The sequence below is a fragment of the Thamnophis elegans genome, chromosome 3 (assembly GCF_009769535.1).
Source record: "Thamnophis elegans isolate rThaEle1 chromosome 3, rThaEle1.pri, whole genome shotgun sequence".
Lineage (NCBI taxonomy): Eukaryota > Metazoa > Chordata > Lepidosauria > Squamata > Colubridae > Thamnophis > Thamnophis elegans.
Genome location: NC_045543.1, coordinates 59,565,269 through 59,589,768, shown reverse-complemented (window position 1 = coordinate 59,589,768; position 24,500 = coordinate 59,565,269). Strand labels below are relative to the sequence as shown.

At 38.0% G+C, this 24,500-nt stretch overlaps 1 protein-coding gene across 1 annotated transcript in view; it reads left to right on the top strand.

Annotated features, from left to right (window-relative positions):
- Nucleotides 1-17,959, top strand: part of SVEP1 (sushi, von Willebrand factor type A, EGF and pentraxin domain containing 1) — a 144,823-nt gene extending 126,864 nt beyond the window's left edge. Inside the window, exons 42-49 of the mRNA XM_032213166.1 lie at nt 1,145-1,318; nt 2,171-2,344; nt 7,484-7,660; nt 8,351-8,521; nt 12,070-12,165; nt 14,841-14,936; nt 16,542-16,635; nt 17,876-17,959. Coding sequence (XP_032069057.1) covers nt 1,145-1,318; nt 2,171-2,344; nt 7,484-7,660; nt 8,351-8,521; nt 12,070-12,165; nt 14,841-14,936; nt 16,542-16,635; nt 17,876-17,906 — 1,013 coding nt within the window. The 3' untranslated portion in view covers nt 17,907-17,959. The remainder of the gene's footprint in view (nt 1-1,144; nt 1,319-2,170; nt 2,345-7,483; nt 7,661-8,350; nt 8,522-12,069; nt 12,166-14,840; nt 14,937-16,541; nt 16,636-17,875) is intronic.
- Nucleotides 17,960-24,500: the final 6,541 nt, after the last annotated feature.

Here is a 24,500-nt window from a genome sequence, read left to right as displayed (position 1 = left end):
TAGATAAAGGGGGAGAGAGAGAAGGTAGGGAGAGAGAGTAGGTAGGCAGGGAGAGGGATAGAGAAATAGAGAGAGAGAAAAATACAGTAGATAGGGAGAGAGAGTAGGTAGGTAGGTACATAGGTAGAGTGTGGGAGAGAGAAATACAGTAGGTAGGTAGGGAGAGAGAGTAGGTAGGTGAGAGAGAAAGAAAGAAGAAAGAAAGAAAGAAAGAAAGAAAGAAAGAAAGAAAGAAAGAAATACAGTAGGGAGGGAGGGAGAGTAGGGAGGGAGGGAGGTAGATGTTTCCAGGTGTATTTATCCATGTGCTGGAGAAGGAAATCCCTGACAATCTGCAGCACCTAAGACTTTGTTTCTGCTGGCACAGCACTTGATCAATCTAATTCTTATCAATCAGTTAAAGAGCTTTCCGAAAGGGGGAAAAAAGTTTTTGCACTCTGAAAACCTCCCAAAACTGGCCGTTTTTCACAAAACAGGCCCTTTTTTTTTTTAAAGGCATGAATAGTCTTGGGGGGGGGGGCTTGCAGAGTGCTCCTGGGGGGGAGCCAAAAACAAGCAAAAATGGGTCCATTTTTTGTCAAGAAAATTGCATGCACAGCCTTATGGAGGCTTATAGAGTGCTCCTAGGGAAGCAAAAAACGGCACGTTTTTGCTCATTTCGGCCCTCCCCAGCCCCCAGGAGCTCTCTGAAAGCCTCCATAAGGCTCTGCATGGCCATTTTGGTGAGGGGGCAGGGCTTCGGGAGGCAAAAAATGCTGCATTCAGTGTATAAGACACACCCAATTTTCAGCCTCTTTTGAGGCAAAAAGATGCATCTTATACTCTGAAAAATACAGTATGTGTTCAGCTTCAGAAATATCCAGTGGTTGCCCCCAAACCAATAGATAATGGATCTGTTTTTGGCAAAGACTTTTTACTTGGAGATGAAGTTCTCTACAGTTGTAATCAGGGATATGAGTTACAGGGGTCAACTTAAAGGATCTGTCATGTTAACAAGAAGTGGACGCCATTAGCTCCAATATATGTGAATGAGCTACAATCCAAGCACATTGGCAAAAAAACTCATGTCTTGAGCATACAGCCAAAGAGGAATCAGAATAAGTAATAAATTACAGAAGTAAAGATTCTTTTTTTCTTTTTTTAGGCATAAGATGTGAAGCCCCTCCAACAGTACAAAATGCATTTTCCATAGCCACAGAAAATATGTACAGAAGTAATATATATTTTGTATGCAATTTCGGGTATCACTTACGTGGACTGGAGAACATCACCTGCTTGGCCAATGGATCCTGGAGTCAACCCCTTCCAACATGTGAAGGTGACTATGGGTTTTTGTTTGGGGCTTGTAGTTCTTCTAGATTTGTTGTGGCTGGAATCTATTCCAAGCCAATTTGGTAATTTAATACACCACCTCTTACTCCAACTCCAAGGTATGTGTAGTAATGCCCCAGAATTCAGCTTCAAAAGTAGTTGTAGGTCTTTAAATCCTTTTTAGACAATGAAAATTCATCCAGAAGATTCTCTGATTGCAGGTAGTCCTCAACTTACCACCATTCCCTTGCTAAGTGAGTTAAGTAAATTTTGCCCCATTTTACAACCTTTCTTGCCACAGTTGTTATTTATCACTGCCATTGTTAAGTTAATGACCAGGTTGTTAAGTGAATCTGGCTTCCCCATTGACTTTGCTCGTCAGAAAATCGCAAAAGGTGATCCACATGACCCTGGGACTCTGCAACCGTTATAAATATGAGTCAGTTGCCAAGCACTGAATTTTGATCACGTGACCATGGGGATTCTGCAACAATGGGAAGTGCGAGAAATGGTCATAATTCATTTTTTTTACTGCCTTTGTAACTTCGAATGGTAACTAAACGAACTGTTATAAATCAAGGACTACCTCAGTGATGGGTTCGGACTAGTTCGGCTCAACCCATAGTGCTTTGGCGGCCTGGGTCACTGGAACCAGCAGCGACCCAGGCCTGCCACACCCCTGAACCGGTTTTCCTGGTGGCGCATGCGCAGGACAATTTTCATTGCACTGCACATGCGCGCACGACGCGCACATGAGCGAACCAGCAATAGTGCCTGCCAGAACCCACTACTGGACTACCTGTATTGTTAGTGATTGAAAGGAGAAGAGGTATCCTAACTATCATACCCCACTTTTTAGAAACCAGATGTGAAGATCCAGATTTGATTGAGAATGGAAACGTTGTCTCTGAAAATAATACAGTTGGCAGCAGAACTGCGTATTACTGCAATAGGGGTTATAGTTTGGAAGGCGAACAGATTGCAGAATGCACAGAAGCTGGAATATGGAGCCACCCAACACCTTCATGCAAACGTATGTTCCCTTTTAATAATAGACAGTAGTCTTTACTTTAAAACATCCAAAAAACTGAGCTCTGGATATTATTTTTCTCCAAAATGTTCAAATTCATGAGCTAGATCTGTTTGAATCTAACAAGTCGAGAAAGTTGCTTCTGGAATATATATTACATTATAACCATTATTCCTTTTGTATTGAAGTTTTTAATAATTATACAGGTAGCCCTTGAGTTAAAACAGCAAAGGAGCATCACATGACTTTGATTTGTCTTTTGTATTCCCATTTTGGTAATCTCAGTATTGTTCTCTTCCACGCTTCCAAACTCTGTTATGTTCTAATAAAAGATTGTAAGTTTTTTTTCTCATAATCTTCTAAAAGTTATCGATTTAAACTTTTATCTGTATCCTTCCTGAAATATAATTTATTAATGTCTCAGTCCAGTTATCGACAACTATTTTAAGATAAGAAAAAGTTATTGCTGGCTTAGCCATTTTTAACTCTTTTCTGCCTTGTAGTTTAGCTCCCTCTAGTGTCCATTTGCAACCTTCATCAAACCACAGTTCTATGGATTTAATTCATTTCACTCATTTGCCACCCAAGTATGTTATTTAATTATGTATTTTTTCAAATCTTAGATTCATACCTTAGAGAAAAAATAATCAATATTCCAAATCCCTTTGGTTTTCCAATCCATTTAAAACTGTCCTAAATCAAAATCCTATCTTGGTTCTCTTCTTGATTAGTTTCCAGCAAGGGATGGAAACTAATCAAGGAGAAAACCATCCTAGAACTAAGAAGAAATTTCCTAACAGAATAATTAATGTTTATTAATTGGAATGACTTGAAGTGGTACTCCTCCAGTGGAGTTTTTAAAGAAGAGATTGGACAGTCATTTGTCTGAAATGATATACAGTTTCCTGCTATGGGGGGGGGGGTGTTGAACTAGAGCAGAGATCTCCAACTTCAAGCCATGGCCCATTGCAGCCCATTGGGACCTGGGCTGTACAAGCAGTGGGCGAGTGCACGAAGCTTCATTTGCACCTGCGCAGGATTAGGTTGAGCACACAAACCCACTGCCTCCCCCACTGCCCCCAAGCCCACCATGCACCACCACCACTGGTCCATGCAACCAGAAAGTTGGGGACCACTGGACTAGACAACGTAAAAGGTTCCTTCCAACTCTGTTATTGTGATAAAATTATTATTTTTTATTTCTGCCAATTATATATTATTTTAAATTATTATGCCTTTGTTTAAAACTTCTTAAACCCCAAGAGGAAGGTAAAACTCACCAAGTGTCATACTAAGCTCACTGTTTAAAGGTCTCTAATATCCATAAACTGATTAAATTGAACATTTCCAAATGTGATTAAAAAATGAGTTTGACTGGCCTCACATCCTTATTAAAGACTCCAGTGCTCTAGAAACGATAATGTCAACTCCTTCAGCTCCTGGTGCTCAATCCCATAGAAGATCATAAAATACGGTTGTCAAAGTCGCAGCGTCACGTTGCCATCACATGACATATTGCAACGTTTTTCCCCTTTGTGGAGCTGGGCTGGGCGTGTCCTGTGTGTGACATATCCAGCCCGCAGGCCTCCAGTTTGACACCCCTGCCATAAAAGAGAAAGTGCCATTCAGGGCAATTATAGGAGATTTCCCATTCTGTTCTCCTTCAGAGAGTATCTAAGGATCGGTCTACTCATCAGGCCCAGCAGTTATCATCTCTGCTTGTTCAAGGAGATGTCCTCAGTCACCAAGACTCACAGCAGAAGCTGTATTATAACTATCAATTCTTCAGAAGACTATATCTTATAAAGGAATTATCATTTCTATTTCTGTAGAAGACTGACTGGCCATAGGATAATTATCTATAGTGTACATCTGTTTCTCTGCATCCAACATATTTAGAATTTTAAACCATATTTCTAAAATATTTATTTCACTTTTGAGAAAGATGAAGTAATTGTTGTATAACAACATTTGCTATAAATGTCTTAATTGACCTCAAGGTGGCAGCAAAGATACAGAGTCAGATTGTACAGCCAAGCAAGCCATGGTGTATCTAATTCTTTTTCCTGTAAGACACATATGACATTTCAACATTTGAAAACAGTATTAGAGGAAGAAATGGAAATAATTTTTACCTAATATTTCTGATCAAAAATTGAGCTTTTGAGGTTTGTTCAGAAACCTCAGGTATGTGGGTGCATGAATCTAATCACATTTGTGACCTTGGTGGCATATAAACATCCATAAGGCAAACCAACAGCATTTTAAAAAAATATTTAAAATAATCATTTAAAAGATCTGAGTAAAAATTTAAACTACTTTTTTTTTTCAATTAGAACAAGAGGGAACATAATCTCACTGATACAAGGGGGGAGGGACCTCAGACATTCTTCTCTGTGTTCAAATACCATTCGAATTGCTGGAATTAAATATCAAGTCCTAAACAGTTTACAGTCTCTAAGTATTTGAAAAAAATGTCAACTTGCCTTTATGTTTGATTATCTTCGGAGGTTTTCTGCTGCCTGCTGCCTTATGTAAGACAAGTAATACATCTATTGAGAGCTTTTCAGTGCTTTTATCCCATTTATGGAATCCCTCTTCCAGTTGATGAATTGGCTTAATTTGTATGTAGCCATAATTTTCAAAGATTCTTAGTGGTCAACAATAGTGTTTAAAAATCCAGTAAGTATAGAGCAGTAAGAATCTGCAAATGCCATCACCCTAGATTATCCCCATATGTTCTTCAGAAAAGTCTCATTTTAATAACTTCTGGAAAGAAAAGAAATAAGAATATAGCAAAGAAAAAGGGAAAAATATATAAATGACTTCCCCCTTCATCATAAACAATTTTACTAACTTATCACCTTCTCTTAAAATATAGCCAATGATCTCCTTTTCCCACATCTCATATCTTATATATTAACAAATCCATAAAGCCTCATCATTGTAATCCTGATGTCAGCAAAATTCCATAAAGTGTTAGCAGAAATAATATCATATCTGTTTTAACCTTGATCAAGCAAAACAAGTTTATATTCCTTCCTTTTACTTCTAACAATTGATCTTTAGACATATCAAATAATTTTCTAGAATTGAATTTTTTCCCATTTTTCTTTGTTCCCTCTCACAAAAATCTTCAAAGCTTTAATAAACCTCTTGTCTAACCACAATATTAAAATGCATCCAGGTCACTCTCTTGGTGTGTTATTTGTATATCCCTTTTAATTAAGAGATCATTCCATTTCTTTTGTATGTCCAGTGTAACATCAGTCTCTGTGTCATTATTATAGCCTGTCATTTTTAAATCCACTTTCAGATCAGTCTCATTTATGTCAGTTAAAACTTGTTCTTCTTCCATAGCATCTTTTACACAGTTTTTCTATATAGGTACAAACTCTTTAAACTAACTCTGGGACCATTGTTCAAAAAATTATTCCAATGTTAAAATATTTTGCTTCATTCTTTATTAATGAGTCAAGTTTGAATGTTCTTCTTTAGTTGTAATTTTTATTTCCTTAGAATTTTTTCTAAGGTCCAATTTTGTAGTCTTGTGTTATTGTGTGTTTTAGAAAAGAATTCAAACAAAAGCATTTTACCACAGGAAGGATTCTTTGCAATCAATTCCAGAATCTTTTTTCAAATTTATCAGGAAGCTTAATCCATTTGCAACTTTCTAAAAACAAAGTTTTAATTGCTTTTAATTAAAGTTTTTGTTTGGAGGAGGGATACAGGGCGAAGCAGGAAGATGTCATTGGCCGTGATGTCCATTCTTGGCTAGTACTGCCTGTAAGGTAATGGCTGCATTGGCTATGACTGGAATGAAGGGACAGTCTTGCACTGTTTCCTGCCCTACTCCCACCAAGCAGAATAATAAAACAGTAAAAGGTGCATCCATGTGCAATCCCTCATTGGTGGAAGCTGCAGAAAACCTTTAATTCACACCTCTTAATAATTAACAGCAGAATTCCAGACAGGATTATCTCAAGGTTTTTCCTTCATCTTTTTCTTGCAAAAATTGTGTTCCCCTTCAAGCCACTTTCTCTAGAAACATTAAAAGGGCCATGTTTTCCTATATTTTCCATCACATGATTAAAAAGCAACAGAAGGAATCTTCAGTAGAAAAACAATAAAGAGGCCAAATATTTTTTTTTCCTCTCTGGTAATATCTGTTGGAAGTTTACAGTCTTATTTTGTTCTGATAAGGAAAGGCAGGGGGGAAATTATATACAATGAATAATAAGTAAATTTCCCAGAACCAAGGGAAAGAATGGAAATTTGTAAGTAAATAAGGGCAGTCAAGATATATAATACAATAGCAGAGTTGGAAGGGACCTTGGAGGTCTTCTAGTCCAACCCCCTGCCTAGGCAGGAAACCCTATACCATTTCAGACAAATGGCTATCCAACATCTTCTTAAAGACTTCCAGTGTTGGGACATTCACAACTTCTGGAGGCAAGCTGTTCCACTGATTAATTGTTCTAACTGTCAGGAAATTTCTCCTCAGTTCTAAGTTGCTTCTCTCCTTGATTAGTTTCCACCCATTGCTTCTTGTTCTACCCTCAGGTGCCTTGGAAAATAATTTGACTCCCTCTTCTTTGTGGCAACCCCTGAGATAATGGAACACTGCTATCATGTCTTCCCTAGTCCTTCTTTTCATTAAACTAGACATACCCAGTTCCTGCAACCGTTCTTTATATGTTTTAGTCTCCAGTCCCCTAATCCTCTTTGTTGCTCTTCTCTGCACTCTTTCTAGAGTCTCTACATCTTTTCTACATCATGGTGACCAAAACTGAATGCAGTATTCCAAATGTGGCCTTACCAAGGCATTATAAAGTGGTATTAAACACTTCATGTGAAGTGTTGTTACATTCTTTAACCCTCAGAGCTTCAACGTTAAACTGTCTACTGTGGACCTCACCCCATTCCTAAGAGGTCCGTAAAGGGGGCGTGCATAAGCGCACCAGCGTGCCTACCGTCCCTGTCCTACTGTCCCCATTTATTTGTACTCATTTCTTTCATTCATATCCATGTTTACATTTATACCTGCTATCTTGTACATGTTTGACAAACTAATAAACACAAATACAAATACTTCAGTAATCCTTCAAAATCTCTTTTCCCCTCTTTCTATGCTTTATGCAGCAAATCCGTGCCCTGTACCTATTATAATCCCAGAAAATGCCATTCTCTCAGAAACAACTTTTTATGTTGGGCAAGAGGTGTTTATCAAATGCAGAGAAGGCTATCAGCTTCAGGGACAATCTGTGATTAGCTGTAATCCTGATGAGGTCTGGACTCCAACCAAAGCTAAATGTGAGAGTAAGTAGCTAATGAAAAATGGCTTTCATTTTGGTTTCTTTCTTTAAAATCGTTTTTTGTGTCATCTGACTCTTCAGGAAAGCTACAGAATCAAACCAAGAAATAAGAGATTTTGTAAGTGGACATATATTCATTCAGACATACTCAAATGCAACTGTCATACATGAAAAGGTACTGAGTTGCTAAATAAATTCAAGCAAAGGCTGAACAGCCATCAGTTGAAGATGCCGTAAAATGGACAGCCTTTAGGCTGACAAGACAAAATCCCTGAGGACAAGACGCCAATCCTTCAGCTAAAAATGTTCAGACAAATCAGAGGGCATTGCTGCTGCTATAATCTTTCCTCACAAATTCTTGGCACAAAGCAATGTAAGGTAGAAATACAGCTGCTCCTCCTTTTTCCTGATTGTAGGTTTCTTTATCTACACTCCCTTTCTTGGAGGTGAAGGGTATATATTTAAGGAGATAACAAAATCTTCCCTTGCTCCAATATACCAGCTGATTACAGAAGATTACAGATAGCCGTGCTCACAAATCTAGATGTTGGAGTCTATCTGCAGCTATCTGGAAGACAGAAAGACTGCCACGGTTCAGTTTTGCAGTGATTTGTTATCTGTGATGTCTTGCGCACTATGTCGGGTTGTTAAGGCGGCTTACCATTACAAATTCTTTGTTGCCATTTCTATTAAGGGATCTCTTGTGGGCCACCTGCTCATGTAGAACATGCTTTGGTACGTGGAACATTTTATCAATATGGAGATATGGTGACCTACTCATGCTACAGTGGATACATGCTAGAGGGCTCCCTTCGAAGTGTCTGCTTAGAAAACGGAACCTGGGCGGGAACCCCAGCTTGCAAAGGTAAATTAGTGTTTCAACAACAACTATGTAAAGGCAGTGTTCCATACAAGACAGTAGTAGCATCCAAATTTTTTTACTACCAGTTCTATGGGCGTGGCTTGGTGGGCATGGCAGGGGAAGGATACTGTAAAGTCTCCATTCCCTCCCGATTAGCTGGAACTCGGTAGGCAGAGAATAGATGGGAGTGGGGCCATTCAGAGGTGGTATTTTCCAGTTCTCTGAACTGCGCAAAATTTCCGCTACCAGAACTGGTCAGAACCTGCTGAATACCACCTCTGATATAAGAGCTATGGGGCTAATGGTATCCTTCAAAGACCATTTTCCAGAAATTTGCCAAAATTGGCATTCAGTGTGAAATAAACAACACATAACACTATGCATTTTTTGATGTCCTGAATAACTGGATGAGAGAAAAAGAGAAAGAATTGAGGAAGGAAGGAAGGAAGGAAGGAAGGAAGGAAGGAAGGAAGGAAGGAAGGAAGGAAAAGAAAAGTAAAGAAAAAGGAAGGACAGAAGATAGGAACAAAAAAGAAGAAAGGAAGAAGGAAGGAAGGAGATAAAAGAAAAAAGGAAGGAAGAAAAAAGAAGAAATAGGCAGGCAGATTAAATGTGAGCTCTGGATTAAAACTCTATTTACCAACATCACATTAAGCACAACCCCCAATTTGATGTGACACTGTTGTGCTAGTATATTGTTCCACTTCTGCTTTCTATAATTAGTAGGGAGTAACAACATACAGCAAGATTGAATCTCACTTGCAGACTTCAGGTAGACATTATAAGGAAGAGCTTATAATATAATATAAAATAAAGCTTATAATACATAAAAAGTTTGAAACATCTGACAATATATTATATAATATATATTATATATTTATATTTTATATTAGGACATTTTGGGGAACTGCCATAGTACCCCTATTTCTTGTTGCCACAAATGTTTTGCATTTAGGAGCCTTTTTTCTAAATGGAACACTGTTTTCTAAATCTACCTTTCCTTTGCTTCCTGTTTTGAATATTGGTTGGTTTATGAATATTGTGCTGTATATTCTACTTCTACACCTGAGGGGTTATACATTCAGGGCAAAGAGAGGCAACATTCATTTTAGCAGATTAAAGAGACAAGTTAAAAAGAAATTTGCAGTACTCTTAAAGACTAATAAATGCATTGTAGTATGAATTTTATGAACTGGACCTTCATAAGATACATTTAGGCTTATAATTTTTTACACCGAAATGTTTTAGACTTTAATATACTACAAAATTCACAATTGTCTTTGGTGCAATAAACAGAACCAGCAACCAGGAATTTAGCAGACTAGCTAGCTGAGTCCAGTCATTCCCTTCTCTTCATCCTTTCCCAATTGGCCCTTCCCAATTTCTTTCAGCCAGAAAGTAAGCAGTTTGTTTGCAGGTGCCTTTTCTGACCTCAAAGGGGAGCCTGTCAATCACTGCTTGTCTTTCAGCAGTTGTTTTTCTACCCCATAACTCTTGACTGCCTGCAGGGGTTACATGACCTTCTTTTTTCTTCTCACCCACACAGAATGATATAATTCTTATAGGGCAAAAGGAATTGGACTTGCCAGAAACATTCTATACTTATTAACACTGTGCACATCTCAAAGATGTTTCAGAGGAAGTGCTTCAAACACTCCACGAGGCCAGCATTTCTCTGTTTTCTTTACAACATAATTACTTTTTCAGGTAGTATGTATGAGCTTAAAAAAGATTCTGCTGCTTTAAGAAGTCCACTCTGAATGTGACTCTTAAAATAACATCATCTTTTTCCCAAAAGCCTCAAAAGGCAACTCTGGGTTGCCTTAATGAATAGTAGAGAAAAACTGACCACATGAGGTCCAAAACTGTTCTAAGCAATTTGGGAAGTAGGTATAGTCCATATTTAGCACCCACGACATGCAAATTTCAGTTCTATTACAGAAAAAAGAAATATTCTTACTTGTTGTTTTCAGAACATGGGTAGATTTCAAGTTGGTAGACCAAACAGTTTGTGGCAAAATAACGGGGGGGGGGGGGGGTGTCCCAAATGGCAGAACATGCTAATGCTGTAATGTCCTACAAGTACCATGATAAACATACATGACATGTTAGGATATAAATAATAATAGTATTTGCGTAACAGTATTACTATATGTATTTCACACGTCATCTTGGTGTGCTGTGCATGCCACTGTCCACAATTTCTACAATTTCTTCTTGGATGAAAAAAGTTCCATTGAATTTAAAATCTATAGGACTTAGTTCCAAATATTGAATATGTTATTAATCTATTCCCAAATGGTATAGGATTACACAATGGGAACAGCAATATAAATTTGAAGTCTTTATATTGTTACAATACTTTTATTTGTACAGTGTCTTATGGATTATTTATCACTAGCGAACACCACCTATTGGGAAAAATAAGATTATATTTAAATAATAACTATTTATATTGTATAGTATTTGTTCTCATCTTTCTGCCTCAAAGCAGGTGACAGAAAAAAGCAGAAGTAGCAGAAATGGCCTATATTTTCCTGATTGATGTCATAATGGACTTCTCCTTACTCATTTTTAAAAGTGTGTTATAAATAATGGAGGCTTATTGACTAACAAAAGACTTCCAGCATTTTGCTTTGAAGGGCCTACATCAGAGGCAGCATGAAAGCAGATCATGTTAATCTTTAGTATGAGCAATATTAGCAGATGTCCTGGGTTTGAGGATATGCTCTCAACCAATTACAGATATATCATTAAAGAGTATTATATAATTATAAGCATAAATTTTGTTTTCAAGCCTTGTAATCCTGAACTGTTTCTCAGTAATACGTGTACCAGATTCAGGCTTCTGTTCATCCTATTTTAGAATTTGCCTAGTGGATCCACAATTAGATACTACACACAATAAACAATTGCCTCCTTGGCTACGTGAGGTAGCTTAACGTGGAGCCCAGGCACCTACCAGCTGGCAGAAAAGAGCTTGTGGGCAGCAGAGGATGGATGCAGGGATGCCTGCAAAGGGTTACAGGTGCAGATTCATTACCTGAAATATTGCTATTGTGGATATGGATATTTTGGCAGAAGGGTAAGGGGCAGGCGATTCCTTGGATTCCCACTTCCAGAATCATATAGACCAGGGGTGTCAAACATCCGGCCGGTGGGCCGGATGCATCACGTGCTGGCTGTGCCCACCCCCAGTTTAGCGAAGGAGAAGTAGTGATAGGTCACGTGACCACAATATGACAGCGTGAGTTTGACACCCCTGATATAGACAATTTTTTAAAAAGAAAATTAAACCTCATAAATATAAAAAGGGAAATCTGCCTTCTGAAGACAACCTAGTTTGACACTACATAATCACATAGCTGAAGTGATTTTAATCAAGGGATTTTTGCCTAGTAATTCTAAAATACTATACCAGATGCTTTCCTTATAATCAATAAATGTTTGTGTGCTTTCTTTCCTTATCAGCTTACTAGTGTTTATTTTTCCGATGAATAACTTTTGCTTTATAATTTCCTGTTCTAACTCGATTTTGTTGCTCTGTCTAGCTGTTTGCCGGTTCCCATGTCAGAATGGGGGTGTTTGTGAGAGGCCAAATGTTTGTTCCTGTCTTGAGGGTTGGATGGGACGCCTCTGTGAAGAGCGTACGTATCCCTCATTTAAAAATATTATATTTACTTTCATTATTAAAAAAAAAAGAAAAAATTATTGTTCTCCTGAGCAATCCAGAGTAAGACTTTTGCATCTTCTTATAATTCTGACATACTAGGCTGAGGAATGTTTTTTTCTACATGTTTGGGATTCTCTACCCCAGTTTTCCTTTTAAAATAAATAGATGACATGCTAGTGGTGTAGCAAATTATTCAATAAAAGTTATTTTGGTCATTAAGACCAATAGAAGGTTGATTCGGCTTAGTTTGTATATGATGAGATTCTTTTAAGACTTGTACTTATAAATGTCCTTGTGATTGGAATGTCAATAATCTCAAGAAAGAATCAGTAATTATTATCTACTATTTTGTAAGTTTCCTGCCTTAATCAGCTGCTCACTTTTCATGCTATTTAGTGAGGAAAGATAAATAATAGAAAAAGATACATCAGGTGTTCCATCCCCCTTTGTCTCATTATTGCTTGTCATAGATCATCTATCTTCCATGTATTAAAATAAATGGTGTGGAAATTATCCTTTCTCAACAGGCTTAGGGCAATATGTCTTGGTTGTGTATCACTGTATTTTAAATCTTGAGTAGAATTGTTTCGTTTTGGACAAGCTCCTCTTGCGTGAGTAGGAACTCCTGAACAGGGATTCATAACCCCCAAAACTTGTGCTTCACTATTTTAATCAGGAATTTTGTTTAAGAAAAGGAATAATACGGGTCTGTTTGAGAACATCTGAAGAAACCTTACAGCTTTAAACTAGATTACAGTAGCTTGGTAAAAACAAACAGAAGAAGCTAAGGCAAATCTCTTCCCTATTTTGGCTACAAATATTGCATGTAATAACCAAAAATCAAACTTGACTCTGAAGAATTTTTAATTTGGGGACCTTTTAAGTCCAAGATCCAAGTGAAATAAAGCCAATCCTTTTTTTCCCTTGAAGACATTTCACTTCTGATCCAAGAAGCTTTTTCAATTCTGACCTCTTTACCATTGTTTGTGGTCATCAGAAATTTGATTTGGAGATTGTATGCAATATGGTGGTCCAAAACATACAGTCAAAACCATTCTTCCACCTCCTGCTATGACCACGTTCAACTGAAATAGACTGTAGCATAAAAACATAAAGAGCATCTGCTCCATGTTATTCTCATTTGCTAGTATTTTTAAAGCCAGCTGAACTGATTATACACAAAATGTAAAGGGGTTGAAAAATGTAAGCCTGAATTTATACTTCACAGGGAAACCTGCTAGCATGCACCAAGAATTTCAGCTACAAAGACAAAGGAAGATGACATGTTCCGCATTGTTATTTATTTTTATTTTTATTTTTAACGGTTCTGTTAGTCATATATTAGAAATGCAGTATGTCATATTGTCTTTTATCCAGAATAATGAAACATCTCACTGGTAGAATCCATTAGAAGAAGGAAAATGAACTTTAAGGAAAACATTCTTTATACCCTGTTTCCCTGAAAATAAGACCTCCCGAGATAATAAGCCTAATCAGGCTTTTGAGCGCATGCACTAAAATAAGCCCTCCCCTAAAATAAGCCCTCCCCAAAAATATTGCAACACAGCAGCAGCCATGAGGTGACCACACTCGCTGCCTCCTGCACCCAAAAATAATAAGACTTCCCTGAAAATAAGGCCAAGTGCTTATTTTGGGGGTCAAAAGAAAATAAGACCCTGTCTTATTTTCGGGGAAACACGGTATTGATAGACTTAACTTGAAATTCACATTATACATGTTAATTAGATCTAGATCATACAAATTTTAAAGCACACTGCTTTCTAATCAGTGTGGTCAGGAACATCTTGGTTTAAAATCTTGTATGTTCCAAAGTGGCAGCATATTGATGAGTAATTTGAAAAGTTGTACAACTTGATTGAAATGTTTATGAAAGTAGTAATTGTGGTATAGAAAACTGAAGATTTATTTATAAACTTAGTATCTATTATACCCAGGCTCTACTTTCTTTCTCACCCACACAAAAACCTCTAATTTATCATTTACAGAATCAGGATGTATTTTGAGTTCCATTTTGAAGGGTGTTACTTTAAAAATAGAATGGAGAAGAAATACATTGTTAACAAACAGAAATCAGGGCATTATTCTAATAATAAAAATGTGAAGATTTATGCTTTGAATACTGAGTTTCTGTGAGTAATTTTTTAAATGAATACTTCACTGACCGAAGCAAAAAAGCCTTTTTTTCTTAATTTCTTTTTTCTTTTGTGCCACTTGTGCCTAAAATCTATTCTGGACTGATTAAAAATAACAAGAATTTTATGAAATTAAGAAGATTTGTGGCACACTAATAGTCACTCCTTAATAATTAGAAGACAGATTATACAAGTTTGAAGAAATCAGTCTGTTTGAACTGCAAATTGGGAATGTTTTATATACTTAGAATGAGGATACAGGGAAGATTACAGTAAATGCTCTGAATGATTATGTGTGATAATAAATGTGTCAAATTTTAGGATGCTAGGAGGCTCTTTGTGATATTATTAATGAAGACCAACATGGATAAGTCTTTGGAAAGTGATGGGGAGGGAGATAATTGTTCTAGTTTCATGAAAAATAGAACCAGTGTTGTTTATTTGAAAGAAACCTTTCTTCTTCTTTCCACTCTCACTCCCTTTTTTTTTCCTTCAGCCATCTGCATCCTGCATTGTCTGAATGGAGGTCGATGTGTGGCCCCTTACCAATGTGATTGCCCAACTGGATGGACTGGCTCACGCTGCCATCAAGGTAAGCACTTTTAATTCAGAATTTCCCGCAACCTCCCAATAGCACTTTAATACAAAGCGTAAATGCAGCTTAACCAAATGAGTTCTGGAAAAAAAAATCAGTAAGCAGAACCAGTCAGTACAAATAGTCTTCATTTAGTGATATTTGCAGTTACAACAATGTCAAAATTTATTCCTCAATTTAAGGCCATTCACTTGTGAATGGCCGCTAAGTGAAATTATAACTGTGCTTTTGATCTTATTTCACCTTTTCTTTGATTGACAAGCCTCCAAAGGTCTTAAATTACTGGTCCAAAATTGTGGTCTCAATTGTGGTCTCTGAATGAGGACTGCCTATATATCTTTACATGTCTTATCTGGAAATGCATGTCTTTGCTACCTTCATATTATTTGGAAGTTTGGAGCTGGGGTGAAATGTTGTGAAGTCTGCTACTGGTTCCCTTCGCTACCAGTTTCCTTTGCACGCATGTGCACTAAACAAGCACTTCATGTGCATGCACACCGCAGGTGCTACCACGCAGTGCTTAAAGAGGAGGATTAAGAAACCTTTTCTGAATCTGAAAAGATAAGTAGAACGGGGGTAACAGCTGTGAAGCGTGATTTAGATTCGCTAGAAAGCAGGATTTCCTGCGAATATAAATCGTGCGCACAGCTGATTGTCACACAACTGATCATCGGAACTACTGGTTCGCCCAAACCGGTAGCATTTTTTTTACTACCGATTAGGGTGAACCATCCAAACCAGTAGCATTTCACACCTGGTTTGGACGAAATGATTATGATACAACAATACATTGCTTGGTTTTCAAGCCTTACATGTTTTAAGGCAGACCATTCTTTGAAATCAGTGATTTAGGAGAAAGTTTGAAACCTTTCTCTTAATAAGCTCTCTGGTACAAAATGTGATTATTTTCACAAACCACAAATCACTCACAGGAACATCTCCCTAGCCAAACAGGCCAAGCAATATACATTTTACAATCAGGACCTATTTAGAAATAACTAGTTGAACCCAAAAAAGGCACTTAATAGTACCCTGCTATCATGTAGACATCATTTTACTTCATATGTAACTTTTTCTATTTCTAAAGCCAAATAATAAAATTTCCATGTGTACCCACAATATTTATTTTGCATTCATATTTGAAGGGATATACATATTTCCATATTGCTTCTCTGAGATATTTGAAAGGCAAATACAAGGGATTTTAAAATGGAAAGTTAAGAAGAATTAAAATCGTTAAAAAATACATAGCTAAGTTCGGTTCTTTAAAGATAATTTTATTCAGTAAAGATAGTATGACATATTTTTCTATTTTTTTCTTAACCTTCATCTTCTTCAAGCTCGATTTGCATATGAAAACTTACCTGTACTCTGTTCATCTTGTATGCTTTCTTTCAAATGAATTGCTTAAATACCTTGTGTACTATACAGTATCTAGAAGTACCTTTTTCTATTTTGACTCATTAGGTGAACACAAACAGCTATGCTATTTCAGTAATTCTAGGTACTATTTATATAAATAGTAAAAAATGTGACCCCAAATGTTGGAGCATATCTTAATTGCGCTAAGTGGTAATGCCTCTCTATGATCTTCCAATGCAGCTGTTTGCCACTCTCCATGCTTAAATGGTGGGAAATGTATACGACCAAACCGATGCCATTGTACTTCACCATGGACTGGACATGACTGCTCTAGGTATATTGGTCTTTGTCTTGTGAGATGTATAACCTACCAGGGATTTTTTTTAAACTCACCTTTTTTGGTCTCTGTCAATCTGTCTTGCAGACTAGCTTGCAATTTCCCACTTGAGCATCAATCCCAGAGAATTAGTTAGCATTAGAGAGACCTGGCTGTTTATAGGAGAATCTGTTGGCTTGAAGAAATCCTTGAAAGCAAGATGCAGAGTAGTCTAATTCAAGATATTTTCTTGAAGTGTTGGCGGTACCTCATTTCAACCTATGTCGTTAATTCCAAAAATGAGTCCATGCTCCAATTTACATTTACACTCCAATTTACATTTACAATTCACCCATGTTATTAATTAATTTACAATTTACCCATGATTTTAATTCCAAAATTAGTCCATGCTAGTCCCATGCCAATTTATATATACTTTGTAATACGTTCAACTAAAGCCAGAGCTCTTCTCCAGTCAATATTCATTTTGAACAGAACTTCTGTTGGAACTAATGGAGAATGTGCTGAACTGCCGCTTAGTAGGAAGAGATTTTCCCTTAATATAAGGAACAGCGTTCAAAGCTCCTATTTCTATAGTTTAATGAAAAGAAGGCCTAGGGGAGATATGATAGTAGTGTTCTAATATCTCAGGGGTTGCCACAAAGAAGAGGGAGTCAAACTATTTTCCAAGGCACCTGAGGGTGCCTTGGAAGTTGTGAATGCTCAAACACTGGAAGTTTTTAAGATGTTGGATAACCATTTGTCTGAAGCAGGGGGTTGGACAAGAAGACCTCCAAGGTCTCTTCCAACTCTGTTATTCTATTCTATTCTGTCTATGGAGAGTTTCAATCATCCAGGTCATGGTTGACCGAAAGGTGTTTTTCCAAGACTTCCTTGTTTTTTTTCCCCTTGAAAACGTTTTGCTTCTCATCCAAGGAGCTTCTTCAGCTGTCAGTTTAGTTCTTTTCTTCAGAACTGAAGAAGTTTCTTGGATGAGAAGCAAAATGTTTTTAAGGGAAAACCCAAGGAAGTCCAGTTGCCTTTTGGAAAAGTGCCTTTGGGAGCTCCTGTTTCTGTCTGGGTTTCTTCACACAGGTGGTGATATATGTGCAAAGGCCTGGCTTCAGAGGTGTACAGACCTTGTCATGTTATAGTAGAATCCCCCTTATGCAACCAAACAGATTTCTCTTTGCATTTCATAATCTGCCAAGAATAATTGACTCCTTTCCCCCCCTTTTTCCCTTGTCTACTAACCTAGAAAGCGGAAATCTGGATTCCACCACTTTTAATTTAAGAGCAAAAGCTACGAAGACTCTGATTCCAATCCAGTGGATTTTGGTACTACAGTCACTGTAAAATCAAATATAGTGGATTTTTTAAAAACTGTTCTGAATTTATTATTATTATATTTTTCTTAAACATTTAATTTTGAATGGAAGCATCTGTATGGGTTTTTTTTCTCTTGCAGAAAGATACATGCTAAAAAATGTTGCTGCTGTCAAACACACAAATGTACAAATTTTATTCGCTGAAAGAGAAAACCTTACAGTCTTTCATTTTATGGGTGCAAAACTCTTATGTTTAAGTTGTATTCCATGGCCAAAAAAGATGCTTGCATTGGGTATGAAACTTAATTAAACTCATATTTCCTTTCCCCTCCCACCTCATGTAAGTGATGTAACATAAGTAAAAATGTAAGTGAATGCATTAGACTTAAGAACTATGATTTCTCGGTCTTGAGTCGAACCTTCTTATACTTGGGTCTCTTCTCTGTTATTGGATCCACTATTGAAAGCAATGCAGAAATAGAGAGAGGAAAGTTAACACATGGAAAAGGGGGAAATTCAGTCTTTCCATCATGATCTCTTTATATGCTAACGTACCCGATATCCTTTATAAGTAAATGAGATGAATAATAAATGATTGTCATGTTAGATTTGGTTTTGGTCTAACATACCTCCTGCAAACCATTTGTCTATTTCATTATAGTAATTGCAAGATGGAAAATATTTAGCTACTGTTGTTTGATGGAACAAATTTGAATCTAGAGCTTCAAGCATTCCAAATGGTTTAAAGTTGGTAAATAAGAATATTCTGTTTTCAAAATAAATATGAATATATGAAGGCCACCAATCCCTCCACTCATGCTAAGAAAATACTTCGGGTATTTTTCCATGGCTTAGAAGGCTGTTGCTTAATAGGGAGCTCTCAATATGGAATTCTTCCAGATTTGATAAGAATACTAATAAATCGGAGAGCCAATCCATGTTTTCTTCTATGTAGGCCAGTGAGCGGGCTATCTGTGAAGGAAAAAGAATCAGAAAGGGAGGAAATACGTCAGTAGAGACTTAACTGCCTACAAAAATGTGTTGCTGGCCGCTAAAATCAAGCCTGTTTACTGGGAAAGTACTTGTTATTTTATCATGGATAAATATTTAAAATATACATGGATTTGGTGAATGATTAGCGCTTAGTTCAAACTAAGTAAAACGGTAGTTGCCTTTCCCATGAAAAAAAAGTAAAAATCCAGATTTTGTGTTTTTGATATTATTTGCTAGAATGCATCACTTGTCAAAACAGGAAAAATAGCCTCCAGTTTCCATTGAAATTAATAAGCAGCTGTTACTTATCCTGGATTTAAAATATAAGACTGTTTTAAAATAACATTCCTCAACATATTCATTTCTCAGGAAAAGAACTGCTGAGTCCCAATTGAAAGGCAGCATGGTATCTACAGTAATACAAAAAGGCTGTGGTTAAACACTGTAATAATTATATCCAGAGACATCCACCAGAATAATTTAGTTGCTGCGAAGGTAAAAAGTAGGAAGGACTACTTTTGTGTCCTTAAAACTAATGTGTTTGTTCCTTACTGCATTACTTTCCTGTAAGACAGTTCATACATATTACAATGGATGCATCTATATTAGCCCTTTTCCCCCCACAAATGGAACCTTATATTTTTGAAGCAATTCTCTTTATCTTTCCCTGCTTGATTATAGCAATTTTATTTTGGGCTTCAGATCAGGTTGAAAGTTATTCTTTCCGAAAGCAAAAACTAAAGGGTGGACATAACATTAAATGTGTATATGGGAATAGCATGATTAATTTTCTGTGGAGGAAAGTTTCCTGAGAGGTTTGATAATGACAGTGTCTGAAATAATAGATTTGAAAAGAGAATGCCTTTTTCCTCATTTCTCCCCATCTCCTTGTCTTGCATTATTTGCTATATTGCACTTGCTGGTTTCTTTTTATTTAGCATAGAGGACTCTTGCTGATAGAGACAGAACACTCCGAATTAGCAATCTACCTCCAAGGGGAACTCTATGACCTAGAGGTGGAGTTCTCACCTCACCATCAGGAGTTTGTGAGTTCAATCCTAGGTAGAGCCTAGAGCCGTAGGGTCTTCTGCTTGGGCAGGGGGTTGGACTAGATGACCTGCAAGGTCCCTTGTGAATCTGTTAAAATCTGGTTGCACCAACGTACATTTTTCTTCACAACAGCGTGGAGGAGATGTGCAATTGCCCTCTGGGATTTTGTTAGAGAGACTTGAAATTTTTAAATGTTCTCCCATCCAAATACTAGCCATGCCCAACTCTGCTTGGCTTAAGAACCCAGAGTGTATCAACTATGGAACACAATGCAAAAATAAATATTATGAAAAGATTAAAGCAAAGCATATCTAGCCTCCAGTGAAAGACATATGTCAGATACTGTGGGGCTTTGTGGTTTGAATGATATGGTTAGAAACAGTAGTTTGCATATATTGAGTTTTTGGGAGCCACAATTCCTGCTTAAATTGTTCAGATTGCACACTTTTCTATTGTTTCGCAAACACTGCAAACTGAAACATCTGCAGATCTTTAGAGATTAGGAAAATGTGATTAATTCATATCTGTAGCATACTACATATATTTATAAATACTATGCCACCCTATTATAATTTGTTCTGTGGACAGGGGTTAGCCCAGTGTGTAGATTCAACACTGTAATTCCACTTCCAGTTTATTGAGGAAGCTGCATTACAGTATAGAAGTGAGTAATTGTAGCTTGTATGGTCACACTATTTATCCATGTCTTTCCCTTCTTGGGCATGCTTGCATATGTTTATAATTTGACACTCAAGTTCTTATGAAGGATTTTAGTCATTTAGAAGGAATAAACAGACCTATTTTTTTTCTCCTAAGCATTTTCCAAATTAAAAGGAAAATTGAAATATATGTTCAGTTTTAATCAGGAAGCAAAACCTCTGAGAGACAGCAATTTGCTTGCTAGCACAACAGCAGTTAGTAAATAAATCCATCCATATCTTTCTAATAAGAAATTGGGTTGGGCTTTTTCCACTCATTCTAAGGGCATGTATTACTAAAACTGAAATACATTCTATCTTATACAAGCTCTTCCAGAAAATATAGCAATAACATTTTCAGTGGCTGGCTTATCTTCCTAATGATCTTTAAGAGGCTTCCAATTCTACATTACTTTTTAATAGATGCAGCTCATTCTTAGAAATCCATTTCACCAGGCCTACTCCCAGGGGGGCAGATCCTGAGTTAATTATAGATTTCAGCTATAAGACAATCTTCATAAAATGGGAAAAGAACTCTAAAATAAATTAACCGTCCTCGTGGTACCTTTTTCTTTGCAAGATTCCTTCTTTTCCTATTTATTCACACACACCAGATGAATGGCTGTACTTTGAGCCAAAATGTTTGTATGGCAAATGATAAAAGATAACATACAATAATAAAATAAGATTGCTTATTTTCAGCACTAGCAGTTCATACATTTTCCCCGTTTATTTGGATTAATAAAGAAGGTGCAAACTCTGACCTAAAAAGGATGCACAAGATGTAGGTCTGCTAGAAGGAAGTGTGATGCCTGAAAGGAAAAAGATGGAGAGTCAAAATTAGGTTGTTGTTCTTATTATTACATCTGTAGAAGAATCATCATTGCTTTTTTTTAAAAAACTACGGTTTAAACCCATAAAATATATTGTAATTTATGTTACCACCTGTCTTGCGTTTCAACAATTTCTGTGTGATGCACTTTACATTGTAAATAAAGTTGCACCCATTTAGTACCTGTAATCTGATCTGTGTTTCTTCTTTGGGTAGCTACTTTCTGCTACTGGGATAAAAAGCTTATTTGGTAGCATGAGAGAAAGTGTTGGACCTTTCTAATCCTCCATCTTAGCTGCTGCTGCTATTTGAGCTGAACAAAGCTTCATGGGAGTGCTTTGAAGCAACCTTCAAAGAGTAGGAGCTGGGTGTCAGTGGGGTAAGAAGTCTATAGCTGTTCCCAAAATAATCAATCTATGCCGTCTGCCCCTCTTTCACAAAAGAGACAAACTTCTATTTACACCAGGAGAATCCAGGAAAGACAATTAAGAACCTTTCTGTCTGAATTTGTCCGTATGTAATATTTTTCTCATTTGAAAATACTAGATAGAATATTTTCTGGAATTCATGTTTTGTTCTTTTAGCTTTCTTTTTAATAAATCTTCATGACCAGAGAAAGGAGGAGGAGGAAGCTTGTTCTTGGGATTAACCACTTCCAGTCCAAGATGCTACCAAACGTTTAACACAAAAACTGCTTTGTGAACAATACTCCCCCTTCACCACCACCGCCACCCTATTCAAAAGTGAAGCAGCCAAGTTGCTTCACTGGGCATTCCTTCAAGCTTTTTGCCTGGTAGTTCTAGTAATTGAAAATCTTCTACAAATGCCCTGTGCTTGCCTCAGATACTGAACCTGCCAAAACCTGAGCCTTGATGGGCAAGATGGGGAAAAACATCTTGTTGGCCCTGAGCCATTTAGGACAGGCCAAGGCACTGCTGTTTATTAGAATCTGAAAACTGCAACACAAGATTAATATAACCAACCTGCCAAAAAGGTGTAAAGGATGACTGGTTGACATTAAACGCTCTTGAGGCCACAGGTCTCAAGCCGTAACACTTTGTGTGTTTGTGTGCACCTGATTCCTGCCAATTGCATGGACAAGTCCCTGCAATTTTCTCAGCAGGATTTTAAGGAGTGATTTGCCATTGTCAGCTTCCTCCTTGGGCTGAGAGGGAGTGGCAAGCTTAAAAGTCACCCAGCTGGCTTTATGCCCAAGGCAGGAGTAGAACTTAAGTTTCCTGGTTTCTATCTGGGTTCCTTTAACCCCTAAGCAGAGGTGGGTTGCTGCCGGTTCAGCCTGGTTCAGCTGAACCAGTAGTGGAATTCAGGCCTGGGTCGCAGAACCGGCAGTGACCCAGGCCTGCCATGCCCCCAAACCAGTTCCCTCACTGCCTCTTGGGCACCGCCATTTTGGATTTTAGTGACTGCGCGTGTGCAGTTCACTGTAAATTGTTCTGCGCATGCACGAAGAACAATTTACATTGAACAGCGCAAACGAGCAAAGCGAGCGCACGCAGGTTGCGAACCGGCAGTAACACCGCCAGCAACCCAAGTATTGTACAACTATTAAAGAAAGCAGAAGTTAGTTTTTGTTATGAGTACAAATCCCATATGCTGGACAGCAAACCTGTTCAGCAAGTCTGGAACTTCATGCAGGCAAATTAGCACTCGTGAATAGAAGAAATGGTTATTATCAGCCAACGAAATGCCGTTGTTTGCCAAAGCTCAAGAAACCTTTAGGGCAAAAAAATAAATGAAAGAACATGTGGTGCAGACGGAGCCACCTCAGAAGCCGATCAATTATTGAGGGGAAAATAATGGAGTGGAACAGAGTCAGCAAGGCTACATTGAATACTTATAGTGGGGAGTGCACAGTGGTGGGTTCCGGATCCCGTTGCAACCGGTACAGTTGCAATGGGGTTCAATGTCCTTCACATGAACATTTGCAGTGTGTGTGCACATGCGTGCAGCTTGTGCATGCATCTTCCAGCAATGCCTTCTGTTAGATACCCCCCCCCGCTGAAAGATTGCAAGAGGTTTTCACCAAGGTCCTCTGTTCCGGCGGGAACAGAGATTGAATCTCATTGGTCAAGAGGTCTGACAGATCCCTTTAAAAGGGAATGCTGCCTGACCATTCTTCAGCCGGATGTTTACCTGATTTGCAATAAAGAGCTGTTGTTTACTGAAGCCTTTTGTGCCTCCTTTACCTGATCTAAAACCTCCGCAAGCCTCTGCGACGCTCCAGCTGCTCGGTGGAGCGTCGCACAGGTGCTGTACACACCATGCGTGTGGGTGGAAGCACTGAAGGCTTTAAAGGACAGGTAAGGAGCGCAGGCGGGTGGGCCCTCCGGAGCACAGGAACGGAAACTGGTGCTCCAGGCAGGCTCTGGTACGCCCATACCGGGGCTTACTGCCTGCAACCCTCCACTGGGAGTGCAGCACTCTTGGAAAGGGTTACAACAGGACAGAGCTCTCTAACTCAGGCAGCAGTGGAAACAAAGCGTTTAGGATGGGGTGCATCTAACCCATGCCTATGTAATGTCCTTAATTGTGCTATACCGTCTGACCTGCTGCACAAAGTTCAGTGGCTACATTATAGGTAGTCTTCAACATATGATCACAATTGAGCCCAACATTGCTGTTGCTGATCAAGACAGTTAAGTGAATTTTGCCCCATTTTACGACCTTTCTTGCCACAGTTGTGAGGTGACTCACTGGTCGTCAAGTTAGCAATGCGGTGGTTAAGTGAATCTGGCTTCCCCATTGACTGCCTTTCAGAAGGTTGCAAAAGAGGATCACATGACCCCAGGACACTGCCACCGTCATAAATATGAGACGGTTGCTAAGCATCTGGATTTTGATCATGTGACCAAGGGGCAGGGCAGCAGGGTTTGTGTGAAAAAGGGTCGTAAGTCACTTTTTTCAGCACCATCACTTCAAAGAATCACTAAATGGATTGTAAATTGAGGACTACCTGTATGG